This window comes from Populus alba, chromosome 8 (assembly GCF_005239225.2).
Source record: "Populus alba chromosome 8, ASM523922v2, whole genome shotgun sequence".
Taxonomy (NCBI): Eukaryota; Viridiplantae; Streptophyta; class Magnoliopsida; order Malpighiales; family Salicaceae; genus Populus; species Populus alba.
In genome coordinates, this window is record NC_133291.1 from 467,888 (window position 1) to 489,748 (window position 21,861).

General features: G+C 35.6%; 3 protein-coding genes across 9 annotated transcripts; 2 read left to right on the forward strand and 1 right to left on the reverse strand.

Annotated features, from left to right (window-relative positions):
• Nucleotides 1-3,058: 3,058 nt before the first annotated feature.
• On the reverse strand, nt 3,059-6,860 carry LOC118045065 (ABSCISIC ACID-INSENSITIVE 5-like protein 2). Of its 2 annotated transcripts, none has more exons than XM_035053573.2 (3): nt 6,704-6,860; nt 4,532-5,542; nt 3,059-3,358 (listed from the first exon to the last, which is right to left on the reverse strand). In XM_035053573.2, the coding sequence occupies exons 2-3, from the start codon at nt 5,417-5,419 to the stop codon at nt 3,278-3,280; spliced, it is 969 nt and encodes a 322-aa protein (XP_034909464.1). In that variant the 5' UTR covers nt 5,420-5,542; nt 6,704-6,860; the 3' UTR covers nt 3,059-3,277. The 2 variants fall into 2 exon arrangements, with proteins under 2 accessions (XP_034909464.1, XP_073266918.1); XM_073410817.1 differs by lacking the exon at nt 6,704-6,860 and adding an exon at nt 6,523-6,640.
• A 1,585-nt stretch (nt 6,861-8,445) lies between these two features.
• LOC118045064 (SUN domain-containing protein 1) lies at nt 8,446-12,274 on the forward strand. The gene is made up of 2 exons (XM_035053571.2): nt 8,446-9,649; nt 11,663-12,274. Exons 1-2 carry the CDS (start codon nt 8,552-8,554, stop codon nt 11,966-11,968), a joined length of 1,404 nt encoding a protein of 467 aa, XP_034909462.1. The 5' UTR covers nt 8,446-8,551; the 3' UTR covers nt 11,969-12,274.
• Nucleotides 12,275-14,773: 2,499 nt separating this feature from the next.
• On the forward strand, nt 14,774-19,831 carry LOC118045062 (type I inositol polyphosphate 5-phosphatase 10). 6 transcript variants are annotated; one of them, XM_035053566.2, is made up of 11 exons: nt 15,422-15,575; nt 16,163-16,225; nt 16,464-16,539; nt 17,158-17,242; nt 17,350-17,454; nt 17,590-18,118; nt 18,241-18,434; nt 18,559-18,667; nt 19,057-19,205; nt 19,288-19,539; nt 19,627-19,831. In XM_035053566.2, exons 2-10 carry the CDS (start codon nt 16,193-16,195, stop codon nt 19,490-19,492), a joined length of 1,485 nt encoding a protein of 494 aa, XP_034909457.1. In that variant the 5' UTR covers nt 15,422-15,575; nt 16,163-16,192; the 3' UTR covers nt 19,493-19,539; nt 19,627-19,831. The 6 variants fall into 6 exon arrangements, 5 of the variants coding, with proteins under 5 accessions (XP_073266925.1, XP_073266924.1, XP_034909457.1 ...); XR_012170495.1 differs by lacking the exon at nt 19,627-19,831 and adding an exon at nt 18,912-18,984 and having other exon boundaries at nt 14,774-16,225; nt 19,288-19,428; XM_073410824.1 differs by having other exon boundaries at nt 15,415-16,225; nt 19,612-19,831.
• Nucleotides 19,832-21,861: the final 2,030 nt, after the last annotated feature.

A 21,861-nucleotide genomic window follows, 5' to 3' on the forward strand; every position in this document is an offset into this window, starting at 1 on the left:
TTTTCTATTTCACCCCTTACTATTATTTAATTTATAAATAATTTATCACATTAAAAATGATTTTCAACTCGATCCCCTTATGATTTTTTAATCTTTCAAGTTTGGCCTTAATTCATTTAATTGCAATTTATTTTGTTTAGTATTTGTTTTTATTTTTTTTTTCCAAGTTTCATCATTAGTGAGCTTTTTTTTGTCAAATTTTATTCTCATTCTTTTTTTTTTTTTGCTTTTTTTCTTTATTTTGCAAGTTTTTATTAATATTTTTCCTTGATTTTATCATTCAAAAATAAATCTATCAAATTTAAGCTTTTTGATTGAATCCGGATCCAGGATTTAATAAATTGTAAGTTTTAGAAATTATACCAGGTTTAAGAGGTTCACCTAAAGTTTTTTATATTTTTCTTCTTGTTTTTTTTTTAAGCTTTTTTTATTATTAAATTTTTAATCTTTTTTTATTTTTGCAGTTTTTTCGATTATGTTAGTATTGAGTTGTTTGATATTCTACATAGATTTAGATATGGTTTTTTTATTTTTATTTTTTTTATCAATTTTTTTATTTTATATTATTTAAATTCCTACTTGAATTAATAACTCGATTCTTAAAAAAAATTTAGCATAATATTTTTTATTTATTTTAAAAAAGTTAACTCCAACCGCGGCAAAACATAGGGTATATTGGAATCTACGAGGTCTCTTGTCCATATTTATGTACTCTTGCATCCGAAGTGCACATACTGTGCCTTCTCTCCTTGCTACCCAGGGAGCACAATATCGGGGTATGTGACTGGTGAAATATTTTATTTTATTTTATTTTCAGGTTAAGATCTGATCATTTGTGAGATTCTTACTTTAAAGTAGTTTACATATGGTAATTGAAAAATTATAATAATTCGTATAACAAGAATTATTGAAAAATTATAATAATTCGTGCTAATCCTGAAAGAAAGATCATACAACTAAAAACAAATTAGATGAGGTCAAAGTAGGATCATGGCATATCAGCGGCATGAGAGACCCCCCCCTCACAAACCATTGGCTTGGAGGGGATAATTATTGGAAGGCTAAACTGAATTAGACTAATTTAATGATCTCCCACAAATTAAGTGGCCGTTTGGCGCTGCGGTTGCGGCAGCGGTTGAAAACAAAAGCTGAAGTAAAGTGTTTGGTTAATCCAAACTTCTCATTTTTTTACATGGGCCCCACCTAATAACTGAGGTCGAACCTCAGCTCATGAGAAGTAGATTTTATCTGCTTCTCCTGCGTTCTTCTCCTGCGATCCTACCTGCGTCTTCTCATGTTGGAGAATGAACTCTCCACTGTGCACTTAAGTGAACAGTGGAGAGTGAAATTAATTCACTCTCCACTGTTCACTTAAGTGCACAGTGGGGAGTTCCTTCACTGTTCATATGAACAGTGGAGAATTCTTCCACTGTTCACATGAACAGTGAATACCGGACCTGGTTCTGATCCAGTAAAAAAAAATATTTTTTATTTTTTAATTGTGTTTTATTTTAAAAAATTAGTGTTTTACATTATCCAATAACACTATATAAATTAGAAGAAGATCGTTTGATGACGTAATATTTGTAGGAATTTGATCACAATTCTAATTTTATTTCTGATGATATTTTTACCTGATGTTGTTGCGCGCTTACAAAACCAATAAAACTATAGTCCTTATCGGATGTATTTTATACGTGATGGAATTGTAAATGGTTTAATGAAACAATAAAAAATATTTTTATATAAAATATTATTTATTTCATGATGTAATAACAATAATTAAATCTACAATATTTAAATTAAAAACAATATATATATATATATATATATATATATATATTTTATAACCTCAATTTGAAAAAGCATTTTTTTAACCAAACACATTAAACTACTTTTTACTCAACCTCAGTTTCAACCACAGTTTTAACCAAACACCTATTTTTTCAAACCAACCTCAACTAAAAGTACTTTTTATAAAACAACTTTTTTCAAACCACAACCACAAAAGCTACCGCAATACCAAACACACTCTAAATCTCATTGCAGATTGTACTGCTAACAACAATTAGTTCCCTTTTGACCTTGAGTGAGGATGTATTTAATATTATTTAATGATAAGCATTGCAGTACCTTGCTACAATCCAATTATATATTGCTTATCAACCAACAGCATCTTGGATTGCAAGAGCAATAACCCTTTTGTTTCGTTATCATTGTAGTTGATACCAATGGTTGCCTGTCTTCATCCTTGGAAGTTGATCATAGCTGAAGGAATCAGACTTTTCTAGTTATGAGTAACTCTCTGCAGAGCTGTACATATATGTTGTTAGAAAACCTAAATTCTTACAAGCACACCCACGATGTTTGATGACATTCTTGCTTGCTATAGTGCGAATATGGTACGATGGTCACGTCTTAAGGAAGCCCTTTTCTGTATATGGTGAGAGGGTCACCATTGTTTATTTATTCACCACTGAAAGATTCTTTGGCAGAATCTGACTCCATGTTACTTGCTACGATGCCAGGTGACTTGCGAGTCAATTTTCTTAAAAGAAAGCAATAACGCAGTGGTTAGGAAATAGGTAGCTGGGCACATTTGCAAAAGCAATGCACCGTTGGATTTGGAATTGGCATCCAATTGTCAACCATTTTTCACTAAAGTTAACATAGCATTTTCTGCAACAGGGATTGATTAAGACTGGTGAATTTAGTTACAATCATAGGGTACGAGACATTGCACATTTATAAGACAACTATCTGATCCAGCAGAAACCAGGAAATCTGGCCCCTTGCACCCTGCTGCGGGTTTCTCAAAACGTGCAGTGCATTTTGCTAGTTTTTGTCATTTTTTTAGTGCCAGAATGCATAGTTGATAAACAATATATACCACTATGCCAGAACAATCTTTTGCTTTTCTGTAGGAATATATGCAGTGTCCGTCACTCTCAGCATAAAACACATGATGAAAGAATGTTGGGAACACTTGACAATCGCACCAAAACTCGAAAGATGGAGTGGGGGGTATTGGCAGGCTGAAAGAAGCTAGAAAAGTATATTGACCATATGGAAAAGAACCAACTAACATACTTTTGAAAAATCTTACAAATGAAAATTTCTAACCAATTTTTCACAGAATAGATACAAGAAAAAACTCATGAAGATGAGAAGCAAACTCACAGCAGTGACCGTGACAAACAGCTGCTTCTAGAGGGGCCAAAGAGTAAATTATGAGCTAAAACCAGAAATGCATCATATCTACAAAACTTCAACACAGTCAGAATGGGGCTGATGCTGTTCTGCGTAGCTGATGCTTGGGTTCGGGGAGACGGACACATGGCAACATATTCTCAAGCTCCTGCAAGTTAAAGTACAACTGATCAAAAAAAGTAATTAACAATGAGAAAGAGGGGAGAGTGTGTTCAACTCACTAATATCTCACATTCAGTGACGAGTTCTACAATCATCATATAGGCTATCTAACACCAAAGAGATGATATTCTTACACTCAATGAAGTGATTGTGTACATACAAAGTGATGCCAACAAACATCATTATCACCACGAGCAAAAGAAGCATAGCCTTTTGCTCCACAATATTATCAACAGTAAGAAAGCACCTCCATCTTTTTTCTGAAATATCATATTCGACTTGTTGATTCATTTATTCTGTTTCCATGAGATATGTATCATTAAGAATATGGTTTGGTGGAGCAGCAACAATGTCTGTAAATCATGACTGAGCTGTTTTGGTTAGTCAAGAACTGTGGTAAATTTGATTTGGTTGATTACTGGAAATTGTGGGAGAAGGAAACTGACTTAGGGCGTCTTTAAGGTGAAAATGCATGGTATGCTAGTCCTGTGAGTTTTGGATGAAGATTTTGTTAAAATTGATCTCTCAACAATAACAAAGGAGTAATCACAGATCTCTCAACAAGAAGGGCCAACATGCAAGTTGTGGATTGCCTAGGGGATACAATAACAAGAAGGTAGATATTTCACAAAATAAACAAGGAGCTCATTCATCAAGAATCCTTTTATTTATTGTGTAAGTTTTCTGTCAAAAATAAGGAAAAGGGGAGACTAGAAGTTTTCTACCACCTACTTGAATCTAAAGTTTTACATGGTGATTAATACTCATCGTCTTTTTTTCTTCCCCAGCCACCTATGAGGAGACAATCTTCAAAATGTCTTATCATGTCTAGGACTGTGATTTGGTTTTCAAGGAAAAGGCTATCAAGAAACTAAATAGATTGATCTCCATTTCTCCATGACATATAGCTATCTGATAATTATCAAACTGATCTAAATTCCATTTACATGATTATTGGAAATCATTGGAGAAGGAAAACAAACTAGGTTTTATTTAAACTATCACGTCTCTGATTCAATTAGAGAGATGTGAGGTTTTATTTAAACTATCAGTCAATAGGACAGGAAAGAAAGAAACTAAAACAGACAGTTCAACACATGTTATCAGTATATCCAATAGGAGGATTGTACTAGAGGGGTAACTGAAAACAAATCCTCACCCTTCGTTTCCTTAGCCTTTCATTTTCCTCTTCCAGCCGAGAAACTTTGTTCTCCAGCTCATTTGTGTAAGCCTGCTTCCGTGCTCGTGAACGGGCGGCAGATTCACGGTTCTTTATCATCCTCTTCTGCCTCCTCTCAACTGTTTTCCCAATCATATCCTCTGGCACACTTCTTTTTCTTGCTGGTGTCTGTGTATCTGATAAAGTCCCCATCAAGGGTGGAGGTAACGTCACCTGGTTCTCTGGGTACGAAACATCCATCATAGAACCAGCCCCCATGTGAAGTGGCTGTGGCATAGGCTGGCCTGGCAAATAAACCCCCATCATGCTTTGTTGTGGATGGTGATACTGTAGATGTGGTGGGTTTTGCACCCATTGACTTTGTTGCAGAAACTGTTGTGCTGCATGTGTATCAACCGCAACAACAGGACCGCCATCTTTATTGTCCACAGATGCTTCAGCTACAACTCCTGCTTTTACCAAGAAATCCTCCAAAGTCATCTCTCCCAGAGTAGGCTGCCGCTCCCTAGACTTCATCTCCCCATCATGTTTGCTTTGATGGATGTCTTTCCAGACCTCATCAACTGTCTTCTTGCTCAGAGCACTAGTTAATGATATGCTTGCCTGACGTTGCAGAGCAGTTTGATTGGCGAATGTTGTGCCCTCCACTTCCAAACCCATAGTCCGGTTAGCCTCCACTGTCCACACATTTTTTAGAAGTTCATCAAGATTCATGCTGCTTAGGGGTTTTCCCAAGTCACCCAACTGATTTTGAACCTCATCAAGAGTAAGACTGTACATCGAGTTTTGCCGCACCAATGGCTGGAACTGAGATTGCTTATGATGACTACTACCATCACCTTGAGATCCCATTGTCTGCATTCCCATTCAACAACCTTCACCTAAACATTCTAAATTTAAAACTAAAAATCCTCAACACAAACTCTCTAAACTCTAATCTTGTCTATGAACCACAATGATCCAATCCTCAAACTCGCCCCAAATCAGAACCTGGAAAGCAGAGTCAACAATTCAGAAAAGTAAACCTAGAGATTAATCCTGTACTGCATAAGGTTGTTAGATTACACTCTTCAAACTGCTAAAGAAACTCTGATTGAAGGAAAAATGAATAGAGTTTCAATGTTCTTATACATGCGATGCAAGACCAGAACTAAAACATCCAAAATTAATTATCTCAAAAACCTAAACCAATAACCTTCATTCATCATGTTTAACAAAATAAAAGTAATTGAACATACAATCAAGTTGCAAAAAAGCCCAACAAACAAAAATGCAGCTTAAATCCCTTGATTAGGAGAATTTTTTTTTAAAATAAAATAAAATAGAAGAAGGTCACTATGAAGAGAAAATAACAAGAAGATTCACCTCAAACCATTACCATAATTTTTTTTTTTTAAAATAAACCAAATAGAATCCAAAATGCACTTAAACGAGCTAGACAAAACATGTATCACTGTATCTAACACAGCACTTTGAAACCAATAAATTGATCAGGTGAAACAGCATGCAGACAGAGAACTATAAAGCTATAATCTTTTACATGCAAACGCAAAAGCTCAAAGCTTTACCCGTCATTGACCGAAAACCTTAAAACCCAAATCCCAAATCACAAAATAATCCACATAATCACAACTTTTCAATAACCCCTGATTACAAAGTTTGAAACTTATGCATGAAACATAATACAGAACATGTATCACTGTATCTAACACAACACTTTGAAACCAATAAATTGATCAGGTGAAACAACATGCAGACAGAGAGCTATAAAGCTACAATCTTTTACATGCAAATGCGAAAGCTCAAAGCTTTACCCTTCATTGACCGAAAACCTTAAAACCCAAATCCCAAAATCACAAAATAACCACATAATCACAACTTTTCAATAACCCCTGATTACAAACTTTGAAACTTCTGCATGAAACATAAATAAATTCTCAAAAAATAAAAAAATTCTTTCAGATATTTACATAAATTTCGAGATCAAAATCCTCTGAAACCTGGAAAAGAAATAAAACAAAATCCCACAAATGCAAGTGAAAAACAACAACTTTCAAATCGGAAGAGCTATAAAGGAAGGGGTGTTTTTCATTTTGTGTTGTATATCAATAAAGTGAAGTAAAGAAAACGTAAGCAACAAAAGGGACTTACTTTTGTGATCCAGGAATGAGTTAAGTGACTTCAAAGAGGGGATTTTTTGTGTTGCTGCTGTTGATTTCAGGTGAAAATCAGCTGATTATTATACATTCACATTTAGAGAGAGAAAGTAGGAGAGAGAACTCGAAATCTAAAAACTTCCAAAAACAAAACTAAAGTGTTAATTAATTGCCTCTCTTTTTTTAAACCGGACTGCCCGGCGGGTCCATTCAGGAACAAGTTGACTCGATACATGTAAAAAACAGAAGGAGAAGTGACCGGTTAAGAATTTATGCTGGCACTTGATCAACTCGTGTTTAACCCGGTTCCAAACTTATCGGTTATTTGATTATTATTTTTCTCTTAAATAATATTATTATAATTTTATTCCTCATCAAGTTTAATAAGTATAATTAAGTTATCCAATTTTGAGTTTTAATATATACATATACACACATATCATGGGGGAGAGACCTCATGTGGTAATCATGGGAAATCCCACTCATTTGCTCCTACAAGACAGGTGGCGCTTTGTTGGCTTGTATAGAACATGACCTCAATCTTGCAGGCCCCATCATCTCCATGGATTTTTATCATCAATTGGTAAGAATGATAATTGTGTGTCAAGCGAGAGTTCACGTTTGCTTGATGGCCATGGATTTATATATCTGATTAGGTTGATTGTCGATGAAGATACATGATGGGTTCATGATCATACCGTTCAAGCTCTTGAGTTCTTGGTGGCATTGCAATCCTCTTGAGTTATTTGTAAAATATACAAATTGATCCATGCGAATGTGCTTGGAAGAGATGTGATTTAGTGAATAACATCCATGGTCTTAAAAAATAGATCGGGAATATCTCTTTTATAGTCTAGATTGGAGTCCATGTGAATTCCACTGATGTTGCCAGGGAGAAATGCAGCAGAACTCCTCAGATTCAAAAATTCTGCTCCGTTCATGTCTCCGTAATCGGTTACAAATATGATAGCATTTGTTGAATATAAAGCGGTTTGACATAGAAAAAAGAAGAGCTCGTGAAGAGTAAAAAAGATGCGACCTCAGAAGAACAGAACCTAACTGTACAATTTAATCCCCCGTGGGCGTGTGGCACTCTTACATCTAGTTGTGCAGAAATTCAAAAAGGTCCCCCAACTATATAGAGTTTCTCCATTGAGGTTCCAACCATCTTTTTTTTTTTTTTAATATATATACCAAAAATACGCTAATTAACACTTTTGGCTCTTGTTTATTTATTTTTTATTAACATGGATATCCGGTTTAATTTATGCATATCTTGATTAATTTTACGGGTCCTGAAATTAATGACGTCTTTAGTATACCTGAGATTTATGAAACTCAAACTGATAATTTTTAAAGAATAAATTTAAATTCTAACTAGTTGAATTACACATTTCATGATTAATTTTTATTCTTTATCTTGTTTGTTAAGTTTGTCGGGTTTTTAAAATATAATTAATACATAAAAATCTACAAAATATTTTTCTATAAAATATTTGAGGTAAAAATAATTGATGATAAAAATGATAAAACTAGATAACATCTTATTTCATATAAGAAAAAAAAAAAAAAACATGATAACTAAAAGCAATGTATCGCTAATGAATCTCTTAAAAATATATAGTTTATTAATATTAATTCGCGTGGATGAAAACAACGTCGTTTCACACAAACTTTTTCACCAACAGAAATAAATCCCCTCCTGAAAAGGAGCGGTTTTTTCATTTCAATTCAACATCCCTCCAAAATTTCTCTCTCTTCTCTACAGTTTGTACAATTCCCAATTCGATCCAATCAGGCTTTCTTTCTTCAACCTCCGATTAAAAATCCTAATTACTCCGAAATGTCGGCTTCAACGGTGTCAATCACGGCTAATCCAGCGTCGGCACGGCGGAGACCGGTGGTGGTTTCCGACAAGAAATTACCAAGCAACAACATCGAATTAGTAGTTCCGAGTGAACGACGAATCAACGGTGGTGGAGGCGGAGATGACATTGTCACCGCCGCGGCGAGTAGGGATCTAAGCCATCACTCGATTCGAGGAGATGCAGTTCTGGATTGGGCGGCGAAAGATATTGTTCAAGTGAAGAAGACGAGTTTGACAATTTCGCCGCGGAGGGGGAGGAAGGTGGCTGCGACGAAGGCGAAGAGACCGCTGTGGATGACGTTGGTGAGAGCTTTTACTAAGAATTTCGTGTTTTTGCTTGTTTTAGTAGGCTTGGTGCAGTTGGTTAGGAAATTGGCTGTGAAATCAGGGGATATTGATGGTGCTAGTGTGGGGACACAAATGGGGTTACGTGAGTTTGATGGGAGGATAGCGGAAATGGAGTCAATGGTGAAAACTGCGGTGAAAATGATTCAGGTTCAAGTGGAAGTTGTTGACAAGAAGATTGAGAGTGAAGTTGGTGGGTTAAGGAGGGAAATGAGCAGGAAAATTGATGATAAAGGTGTGATCTTGGAGGGAGAGTTGAGGAGGTTAGTGGAGAGAAGCGAAGGGTTGGAAAAGAAAATTGGGGAGTTGAAAGCGGGTGATTGGTTGTCGAAGGAGGATTTTGAGAAGTTCCATGAGCAGTTTAAGAAGGAAAATGATGGGGAATTTGCTGGGAGTGGTGTAGGTTTGGATGACATAATGGCGTATGCGAGGGAGATAGTGCAGAAAGAGATTGATAAGCATGCGGCTGACGGGCTTGGGAGGGTGGATTATGCGCTGGCAACTAGTGGTGGAATGGTTGTGAAGCATTCTGATCCGTATATGGCCGTGAGAGGGGCTAACTGGTTCATGAAGGGTGGAGGGGTTCATCCGAATGCTGATGAGATGCTAAAACCAAGTTTTGGGCAGCCTGGGAAGTGCTTTGCTTTGAAAGGAGGTAGGGGGTTTGTCCAGTTTAAGCTGCGAAGTGCTATTGTTCCTGAAGCTGTTACGCTGGAACACATTGCTAAGGTAATATCTTCATTCCAGTTTGTGTTTGTTTACGTTGCATAGTTAGTCGGTATGATGTATAAGCTGCAAAGATGACTTTTAGTTCGTTTTATTTACTCGGTCGCCATGCAGTGTTATTCAAACTTGCATGATTTCAAATTCAGTAGAAGTGTTAATGTTGCACAAATATTCCAAAAGACATGACCCTAACCTGTGTATCTTTAGAGTTTCAATCCTATAACCTCAAACTTGATGCTGCAACTCCGCTGCAATAGTTAAATAGTTCCCATTCTGGGTGAAAATATTTCTTGGTTGCATAGTTTTTAGTGACTTTGAGCAAGACTGCGGGGTTACAATTACAAGATACGGATGATTAGGTGAAAGATGAGCCTTCTAGAAAGTGAAGATTGGATGACGGATTATTTATAATTTGCTGTTTCAATTAATTTCTTGATCTCAACTAAAGATCTGAGAGGTTGGAGAAAGAAGGGCTACACAGTTGTCAAAACCAATTGAGAATGCATACTATAGAAGCATGATCATGAGCAAGTTATCAAAACAAATTTGGTTAAGGTATCTTCACCCATCCAATTCAACTTCCAATAAAACCATTGTCAACTGTGCTAAACGAAGATCGTTGATGCTCTGGAATGAAACTAAGCTAATTCTCTTCATGCATTTTCTTATTACTGCATCTAAAGATTTCCAATATGATACTCTTGTCACCAAAGTCCAATCCTCGCTCTAGCCACTTTAACCTGTTGAGTTTTTATCTGTGGAAGCTTTCCCATCAGCCTCTTTCCACATTTGATTTTGGGTTTGGGTTCTTACTTTTTTCAATGTTCTGTTTCTGTTAAATTGGATTTTGACCATTCCCCCCCCCCTTTATGGAAATTTGTCTTACACCACTTGGCTGTTTAAATGTGAAACACTTCTCTCACACGGAACACTTAAAAGTCCTGCAATCCTATTCTCCTTATTGTATTCCCATGGGCATCTCAGATTTTGTTAAATTAAAAATTTAGAATTAGAGTTATTAGTTCCTAATCAGTGGTATGATGGTAATGTATTTAAAAACTAATAAGCGTGAGAAAACATAGCATGAAGGAGATGTTTGGAGATTAAGGATTGCATAATGCAGTTATGGCAGTATGGGACCATGGTTGGTGATGGTTGTGGGGATGCTTGTACTTCAAACATGATGATACGTGCTTATTATGGTTATGGTGGTGATAAATCTGTAATAGTTGGCAATTAGCATGTTGTAGAATGTAGTCAAGCTGGTGACTACAGTGCTTTAAACAGCAGTGTAGGTGGTTATACTAATCACAATCAAAGCATATAGAGCTGGCAGTGACAGTGAAGAGGATTCTTATTAAATCCTTTGTCATATGCGAAGGTAGGAGAGGATGGTAACAAACAATAAGACTGCAATGATGGTTTTGAGTCAACTTGTAAAATTTATACACTTTAACCCCAAAACCAATCCCTTGTTGTTTAGAAGAGAAATTTTTGGTTTACTTGCTTAACCTTGTCGGACTTGAGTTATGTCTTCATCCACTTATGCTTTCTTTTGTTGATTTTTAATCTAATCTGGATTTCTATGAGTTCTCGAAATTGAATGATATTGGAAAGAATTCTCTTTTTTATGCTATTGTCTCGTACTTTGTGAAGAACAATCCAAAATATGACAGTGAACAATACTGTGGGAGAACTAATTGCATCTGAGAGGTTTAGATTATGGAACAGACTCGATTTGAGATTGCCAGTGCATGACATGCTTCCTCGCCCCTCCTGAATCCTTTTATATTTTCCTTTTTGAGTGGGGGAATTAGCTTTCCTTAAGAAAGTGCTTTTTTTATTGGATTTAATGTGAAGACTTTTATCTAATTACTCAATTCGTCATGACTTTGTTGCAAAATGCACCAACAATCCAAACACTCTCTTTTTTTATTAGTAGCTGCACTCTTTATGTGTGTTTTTTCTCAATGTATCCTGTGCTCCAACCGACTCTTGTCGTTGTTATGTGGACAGAGTGTGGCTTATGATAGGTCAACTGCTCCTAAGGACTGTCAGGTGTCTGGGTGGATGCAGAACCCCGATCATGATTCAGCAGATGACAAAGAGAAGATGTTTCTTTTAACAGAGTTTACTTATGACCTCGAGAAGAGTAACGCTCAGACCTTCAATGTATTGGACAAAACAGCCTCTGGACTTGTTGACACACTGAGGCTGGACTTCACATCTAACCATGGAAACCCCTCACTCACCTGCATTTATCGCTTGAGGGTACATGGTTACGAACCTGATCGTGCTTCAATGACGGCAATGCAGCCTTGATGCATCTGGTCCCGACCTTGTAACTGTTTATCCTTTTGAAATTCTCTGCTTAGCTTTTTTATCAAACATTTTTTTTTGTAGCTTCCAAGTACCTAGACATGGATAAGTATGTGCTTAGGCTTACTACTCCCTCGTGTTCCATAGGTCTCACTACTTGTGTTCTAGCATTGTCCAGTTCTAAGTTTCTGCTTTTATCTGCGTTGTCAAATTGTTCAGCTTTTTATGAACTGTTGATCAAAAGGGTGAGAACTCAGAAACTAAATTAAGAGATCTTCAAATCGTAAATGGATGTGGATTTTCTTTGAATATCTTGGATAACCCTGTATGCTAGACATTGATGGCATCTTTTCTTTCACTTCTAATCATCTACCTTCCACAGCTTTCGCTCTCGCTCTCTCTCTCTCTCTCTCTCTTCTCTGCTCGTTAATCTGGTACAATAGCTGCTGATGTGAGTTCTCATACTAGCAAGAGGAGGAGGTGAGCCTTTGGGCTTAAATGGCGGGCGCATTCAAATCGCCAGAGTCCAGCTTGTCCTGACTTCTTTTCCATGGCCATTCAGAGAGGAACAGACACATTTAAGCCTTGAATTATCTCTGCCCAAAATTAACATGGCAGAGAAACACCTCCCTCCATGCCCGAGAGTTGAGAAATACTAAAATCTTGTTGTTGATCAAGGCAAGCTAAACAAGTGCAATGGAGTCGATGTGTTTCCATGGGATGCTCGACTTATGCATGTCTTTTTGTCTCAATCGTGTCACTCTCGATAACATTGAACAAAACAAGACTCAAATGCATTATCTTCGATTCACACAAAAACTCATGGAGAACTGCTTCAGAATTTCTGAAGCACGAGAAATAGAAGCCCTAAACATGTTGTCTGTGGGAGCAGGGTCTATCTATGGCCCTTTGCCCCCATTGAAACCAACCATTCTTCCTCTATTCTAGGGATTTGGTGTTTGCATGCTACACCAGAAAACAATAGCTACTGTAAACAAATCTTAGAAACATAAAATCAGTCCCTGGGACCATGGATCTGGGTCTTCACAAGATGCTTTCTAGCTACATATATCTTTCTTATGCTATGATTGGCGGTGTACAATCTTGTATTTAGGCTCCCTCATAAGCAGGGTTTTGGGGTTTGAATTTGACTAATAATTCAAGCAGGATTGGAATTTTAACTCAATCATTACTCAGTGAATAATTCTTAGAGCAATTACCATGTGATGATTCTCTTCTTCTCCTTCTTCCTTGTTTGAGGTAGTTTATTTACGCGGTTGTGACTGCGTTTTAATTACAATGTAATTTGCAGTCGTTTGATAATAAAAAAAAGTGATTTACTGTTCACGAGTCCCACATATTTTTTATTATGTTGGAAACGTAGTTAAAGAAAAGCAAAGAATTCTTGCTTTTCTTGCACTGTACATTGATAAACTGTTCATGTAAACAATGCAAGAAAATTACACTGTTCACTTAAAAAACAACGAACAGTGCAATTTATTTGCACTATTCACGAGTGAATTGCACTGTTCACTTGCATTGTGTGAACTTTTTTTTTTTTTTAGTGTGTTAATTTTTTTAACATTTTTTTTTTAAAAAAACTAGTTTAGAGTGAATTAAATTCACTTGCATTGTGATGTGAACAATATTTTTTTTCCTTGAAAAACTAGTATAGAATGAATTAAATTCACTCACATTGTAATATCAATTTTATACCTGATAATATTTTATCTAATTTTATTACACGCTCAAAAAATTATGAAAATTATAGTTCTTGTTGGATGTATTTCGTACGTGATGAAATTGTAGATGATTTCATAGAATAATAAAAAATATTATATATAAAGTATGATTTGTTTCATGATGTAATAACAATAGTTAAATTCCACAATATTTAAATTAAAAATCATTAATATTAATATATATATTTTTTAAATTATTTTATAACTTTCAATTTTAAAAGCATTCTTAACTAAATATATTAAACTATTTTTTCTTCAACCTCAATTTCAACCACAGTTTTAACCAAACACCTATTTTTTCAAACTAAAAAGTACTTTTTATAAAATAATTTTTTTCAAACTATAACTACAATAACTACCATGATACTAAATACATTCTTTATTTCCTAGGGTTGCTTATCATCATTGTCCTTGTATATCAAGATTTCCATTGTAATTATTTTTGCTTATTATTTTGATTGTCGCACTAGTTGTTTTAAAATCTAATCATTATTTACTTCCTCTTCCTCAATCTTACATTTTTCACTAAGAAATCCAATTCCGATTTTCTCAAAAATAATAGTATAAAAGAATTTTGTTAACTAGTTCCATAAGTTTTTTGAGACTTACGATCTATTTCTTTAACCACACGGTATTCTCAGACTAACTTTTACAACATCAAGATTGAATTTATTTTCGAGAACAATTTTATATAAATTTTATATATATATATATATATATATATATATATATATATATATCTAGGAAAACTTATTAACAATTTTTTTTTTCTCAAGACCTCTTTTACTTTTAAACCTAATTGATTACACAAAAAACAAACCCAATTCAAGTCAAGACTTTTTTTTTTATTTATGAATTTGATATATTGATATTAAAAATAAAATAATTATTTTAATATATTTTTAATTAAAAAACATTTTTTTAAAAAGCATCTCCATGTACAATCTCGCCAAAAGTATTTTTGAAAGACTGTAGTAGGGCTTATAGAAGGGAGAGACTAGCTTAACTGTGTATTTAGAGAAAATTAACTTCATGTAGGCCAAGAGTGACAGGTCCCAAAACTGGGTCCGGGAGAAGAGAAATCCGTGCTGTCTGTAGACTGGCAGTAGTCGACGGCGAAGACCCACTTCCCAACTTTTGAACAGCCGATCTGCCAGGAAACCATAGCACTTTTCTCCCCCACAAAACAGTCACTTTCTTCTATGATGCCCTATGCATGGCTTGTGATTTGCTTTGCAGTCGAGACACGCACACGTGGGGGTCCACTTTCCCATTTCCTTTCTGAGAAAACAAACAACAACAAACCAGCAGAATTCTTCCTTTCTTCTTTCTAAGAAACAAGTGTTTTGAAAGGACATTTAATTAGATCCCATCCCCTTTTGACTGTTTCCTTTTGCGTTTTATTTTCTAGAGAGAACCATGAAACATATTGATCAATGAAAGACGTATAGTTGTGAAACCCTTCACCTAGGCATGAACAGGTACGGGTTAAAGAAACAAATAAAAGAAGGAAAGAACTTGATCCATTGGTCATTTGTCCAGGCTGATTGTTGACCTAGTTCAACTTGTTAATTTTTAAATTAAAGTAATATCATTTTGATGTTTCTTAAACAAAAATATCTGTTACCTAACCTTGAGTTGTTGAATAATTAATTTGTTTGAATACATTACACGAACGATCTGGTTAAAATCTAATTTAGAGCTTAAAATAGGTTTGAGAATGCCCTGATATTTTAATCAAGAAAAGAAGACACCCCAAGTGCACGTACATCAATCATAGAAACAAAGAGAAACCTTTTGTTAACTTCAATACTTGCTTACCACAGATAGATAATAGTCCTTCCTCAGTTCTAGAGCAGGATATACAGGTTCTTTTGAGTATTTCTTTTCTTTTCTTGGCTACTTGCCTTTTCTTTTGCAGCTCGGTTTTCCATGTGTTTTGATTGGCAGGGATGTGTTTGCTTGGAAAGTTGACTTTTTCGAGGAAACCCCATTTGGGCTGTCAGCTTTCTGTTGTAGCTCTTATTTATGTCTTTGATTCTCTCTTTCCATGGATGTGATAGTCCTGTCATCTTTGTTTTCTGGTAAATGGAATTCATGGCTTTAACAGAATGTTTGCTTCTGTAGTTGGGCCTGATTGTGTTTTGGATCATCTGGCATTGCTGAATGTTGAATGTTTCTTGGTTGAAAATATGGACATGATCAGAATTTTTGGATCCGCACTTTTTTGTTATTATTCTTTAATGCTAAGTTCATTGATTGGCACGGTTGATTGTTGATGGATTGATGTTCTTGACTCTGTTTTACGGCCTATTGATTTGTTACCTTGTTTAACCATGACATGATTTTTATGTCCCTGTCACTCCTATCTCTCCTCCCCTTCTTTGTTTTTTCCCCAATATTCTTATGGGATTTCTGATTCATGGACTCTGATGCAATTACTATATTTTTGAAGGTTTTTGATGAAAATAGAGCAGTTTCAGACATGACACTAGAGAATCAAGACCAGAACAAGAAGGTAAATCTAGGTTTATTTGTTCTTTTAATCCTTGCCTTTTGCTGCTACTTTATTTCTGCTGTTTTTTCAATCTTTCTGTGATTCATAAGAATTGAATAGGTGACCATGCTCTTTGTTTTGAGAGATTTACATAATTCACCACAGGCTATTGCATTTACTACAGTTTTTTTTATCACTTAGAATACATTATTTGTTCAATCTTTCTCTGGTCTACAGTTATTTTTGCTGCGTTTTGCAGTCTTTTCTGCGAAAACTTCTCTTGCAGAAGGAGGTAAGAGGGAGGAAGGCAGAGGAAGTTTCGTTTGATTCATCTGGTATGTAAATGAATCACTTGCGATCAGTGTTCCTCTCTTGATGTGTTAAGGAATCTCTCTTTTTCAGTTTTTTTGGAAATGGAAGATTCCTAGAGATATAATTTTCTTCTCGTTAAGAAGATTCCATTCCATTTTCTTTCTTCCACGATTCAGATCATTTTCTCCTATTCTTATTTTTGTTTTTTGACTCCCATGGCAAGTCAAAAAACGAGTCCAAAATGTAAAGATGAAGGGTTGGGAAGGCATAGTTAAGAAAAGTTAAAGGTTGACAGTGACAAGAGCGTCATTGCAACTTGCTCCAAAATTGAGAACATATTCATTTTGGACTTGATCTAATGGAAGAAAGGAAGCAAGAGTGGTATATCTTTCTCTGTCTAAATCACCCCAGGTGGATGGTCTCTCCTATCCTTCCTTTTCTTTCTTTTTTAGGAACTTTTTAACTTTGAGATGAGTGGGTGTACTTTGAGAAATGCTTGGATTTCTCTGCAACCACTGATATACCTTTCAAAGCAAGTTTTTCTTGCACAAATCGCCTTTTGTCCTCAATTTCCGATTACAATTTTGAAGTTTTTGCATTGTTTCTCATTAGAAATTCCATCTTCCTCTTTCCAATTGCAGAAGCACTTTCAGATCCATCACTCAAGTCTCTCTTTTCTCACCAATTAAGCTCTCCAATGCCAAACAGTCAAGTCCAGTCATTTAGGTAAGCAAAAGATCCTAGTTTCGATATATATATATTTTTTTTATCTCAATGTGTCTGCTTATATGAATAATCTAATAGTTTCTGGTCGAAAACTTCTCCCTTCATAGAGTTTTCGTAGCAACATGGAACGTCGGAGGGAAATCTCCTCACAGTGGCCTAAACCTCGATGATTTTCTTCAGGTTCAAGATGAATCAGATATATATGTCTTAGGGTATGCTTTCTCCCCCTTCTCCTGCTGTTTCTTTGTATTTTAGATTTTATGATAATTGAAAAAAATATTAAATTCTTCAAGTGAAATAAGGTATGTTGATTTGCTCTTCATTTTGTTTCCTTTTTGGATTGCCAGTTTTCAGGAAATTGTTCCATTGAACGCTGGAAATGTGCTTGTGGCAGAAGACAGCGAGCCTGCCGCAAAATGGCTGGCTTTAATTAATCAATCACTGAATAGATCATACAGTGTGGCTTCAAGAGGATCAAAATCACTCCTTTGCAGCTCACTTCTCTTCCAAAAGCCTTCTCTTAAAAAGGTCTGCAAGTCTTTCAGGACTGAGAGTCGACGGAGGCTGAAGACTTGCAACTGCTCTCCCATATTGGAAAGGAAGTTTAGCAGGGATTGCTGTGTTTGGCCCCCATCAACAAATATGACCGAGGATTACTGTTCCTCGGAAGAGGATGAAGATGGACTTGGCAATTATGTATCTTTAGAAATTTCCACTCCAGCTAGTGCCAACCAGATGAAGTACAGCCTTATAACAGGGAAACAAATGGTCGGAATATTTGTTACTGTTTGGGCCAGGAAGGAGCTTGTGCAGTATGTAAGCCATTTGAGAATCTCTAACGTTGGCCGTGGGATCTTAGGCTGTCTTGGGAACAAGGTAATTTAAGACATAGACATGCATTGTTTATGAACATAAGCTGTCCATGGTTCATGGTTGAAAATCAAGATAGAATCATAGACCTTCCTCATTTGAAATCATGGTTAATTCTCTGGTTGCAGGGGTGTATATCTGTTAGCATGTCTTTCCATCAGACAAGCTTCTGCTTTGTTTGCAGTCACTTGGCGTCGGGAGAGAGAGAAGGAGATGAACTTAGGAGAAATTTGGATGTCATAGAGATAATTAAGAACACACAATTTTCAAGGATATGCAAATCTCCATGTAGTCGGATACCCGAGAAAATCATGGAACATGAGTAAGCATCTCTGAAATCATTGAACAATTAATAGTCTAATCCTGTCGTTGAAAAATCTTTCTTAATTGAATCCCTTGATTCTCTACTCATCTATGTTCTCTTTAATCTGTTTCGATGGCCCTAGTCGGGTCATATGGTTAGGGGACTTGAATTACAGGATAGATTTGAGCTACTCCGAGACTCGAAGGCTTCTGGAGCAGTATAAGTGGGACACACTTCTTGACAAAGATCAGGTACCTTCCTTTACGTTGAATACTAATAGAATAACTTTGGAAGGAGTTGTACGCAATGTGAAAATGGCATCAAATATTTTGTTCTCTACAGATCTGAAGAACAAATCTTTTCCTTATCTTTTTGTGCGAATCTTTATCTAGGGTTAGATTAAAAAAAAAAAAAAAAACCGGAAATCATCTGGGTGGAATACAAGAATGTTATGGTATATGGAGCTTAAGACGTGTTCATTGTTATTCAACACAGACGAGGAATGTTTGTTACTGTATGCAACATCAGCATCTTGTACTAACAGCCACAGTATTTACTCTCTCCAGAGGTGTGTTTAGCTTTAATTCCTCTCTTTTTGCCGCATGCTCCAACTGAATTCGATCGGTCCATGTTCTGGCAGCTGAAAATTCAGAGGGAAGCAGGGCGAGTGTTCAGAGGATGGAAAGAGGGAAAGATCTACTTCGCACCAACGTACAAATACTCCTGTAACTCAGACATTTACGCTGGAGAGACCATCGAAACACAAAAGAAAAGAAGAACTCCAGCATGGTATACACAGAAAAAACCTACACCTATCTTACTGAAATGAAAAACATTTACAGACAAGTTGAATAGTTAAACAAAATTGCAGGTGTGATAGAATACTTTGGTATGGAGATGGGATTCGTCAACTATCTTACGTCCGTGGAGAGTCCAGGTTTTCCGACCACCGGCCGGTATGCGCAACATTCATGGTAGGCGTACAAGTTACTAATAATGATGGATTAACAAAGGCATCATCAGGCTCTAACATGAGAGTTGCAAGTGAAGAGTACTTGCCTCTAACAAGAAGATAACATGCGAGTTCGTGTACACTGTTTGATGATTGTTTTGATTCATAATGGTGAGTTCTCCAACAGGTCTAACTCCTTTTGCTTTCATCACGAGCTCTCCATACTATGTTGTCTAACGACAGGTTACCGATAAACAGACTGTAGCTGCTAGAAGACAGAAGAGGCAGCTCAATTTTGCCATTTATATCGAAATATTTAGATGGAAAGCATGGTATTCTTGCAGTAAAATGTTGTGGCTGGGAAGCTGTGCAGAGAGTCTGTTTGTCTAAGCGGGCGTGTTTGCGTTTCTTCTAAACGTACTGATACAATCGTTTGGTAATTAATAAAATGTTATTTACTATTTATGGGACCTATCATAATTTGTGTTTAAAACACAGCTGCAATGAAAGCAGCTCGAAGCTGCTTCTCCTCTTCTCCACACAGCTGGAGTCGTGAGGCGATGATGCTCGTTTGGCTAGTTGGGCTACTGAGATCTGTTGTGAGGGAAAGCAACAGTCATGCCATTTTTCTATCTCTCTAGCTTCTTCTCTCATCCCCTTTTTTTTTTATAGGCCTAAACCTTGAAAGATATTCCATCCTTATCTTCTTGGGATGGTGATCATGTGTGAAGATAATTACTGTTTTAAATTTACTCCGTATTTTGTGTGATGAGAACACCAACAGTCATGCCATTGTTAGACTGTTGGTGATGGGTTTCGTTAATGCTAAGGGTGCATCGTGGGGGTAAAAGGAGTTTAACCAATTATGGGATTTGTGGTAAACAATCCGACCTATGATGTGACTTGGTTTTGGTGAGATTGGTGAGGGGATTGGATATGATCGATACTATTTTGGTGAATTTCTCATGCAGGTTTTCCTCGACTTCAAAGGAAAGGAGAATGAATAGTTAATTTGAATGGTGTCGTTTTAGGCCAAAATTATTATCTTTAATTTGCCCCTTGAAATTCTGATGTCTTATAATCAAGTCATTATCTTTGAAAATCTCTCTCTATTTTTTTTTTAATTTCTCTTATGAATCTATGTAATTGGACCCTTGAATTTTTGTGTTATTTACAAAATAATCTTTGGTTTCAAAAAATATTATATATAAAATATTATTTATTTCATGATGTAGTAGCAGTAGTTACTTCTACAATATTTAAATTAAAAATCATTAATATTAATATATATCTTTTTAAATTATTTTATAATCTCAATTTGAAAAGTATTCTTAATCAAACACATTAAACTATTTTTTTTATTTAACTTCAATTTCAACTACAGTTTTAATCAAACATATATAAATATCAACCCAACCTCAATCAAAAATACTTTTTATAAAATAATTTTTTTCAAACTATAACCATAAAAATTATCACAATACTAAATATACTCAAACTGAGTCTTCTGCGACTGGTGAGGTGTGAGAAGCTTTTCCTTGCTGACATGATTCTTTAAGAACTATTCTAAAATCATCATAAATCTCCTAGATAGGAAGCGTATTCTACTATAGTTTTTTCGGGAGCAAATTTTTTGTTAAAGAATGCCAAGTTTGCTTTGGAAATGACTTATGTTTTATGCTTATGGAGGAAAGCTTTTTTAAAAAAAAATGTTCTGTGAGGGATGAGATGAAGATAGGAGATTTAAACATAGTTATTAGTCGATACTGTACAAGATCTGGATATATACACACACACACCAAGTTAATTTATAGGTCGGCAGGTTAATCTCGGTCTATCATATCATAAAATAATGTTATTTTAAAATTAAAAAAATAAAAATAATATTATTTTAAATTTTAAAAATTAAAAAAATACTATCGCAAACGAAAATAAAACAATACCTTGGAGTTCACCTGGTGGATGTCATCCGAATTGACTCCCGAATCACTCAGATTTGACAACATTAACTTTTGTAAACCTTGCTTGGGCTAGGCTATGGGTCAAGAAGCTATCGAATCTATTATCGGCCGGTCCATGATAGCTATAGGAACTTGGGAGTTATGACTCTTAAATTTTAAAGCATCAGAAGTGAACCACCGTTCTTCAAGCTTTTACGTTCAATCTGGCCACCATGTTTCCTCTTAATTTGCTGCCCCTACCAAGTCATTGTTCTGCTGATGATTTCACTCTTAAATCTGGATTCCATTGGAGAATTTAAGAGAGTAGATAGAGGAGGTATATATATATATATATATATATATATATATATATATATATATATATATATTAATGATGTGAATTAAATGAACTATATAGATTGCATTATCATGTACTTTTCTGACGACATGTCCCGTATAAAACTTTATCATAAAAGTGAGGTGGTGAGATGAGCATGGCTCTGAACCTGTGAGCCTGTATACTTGAAAAAACCAGCCCAAGTCAGGCTCTGTA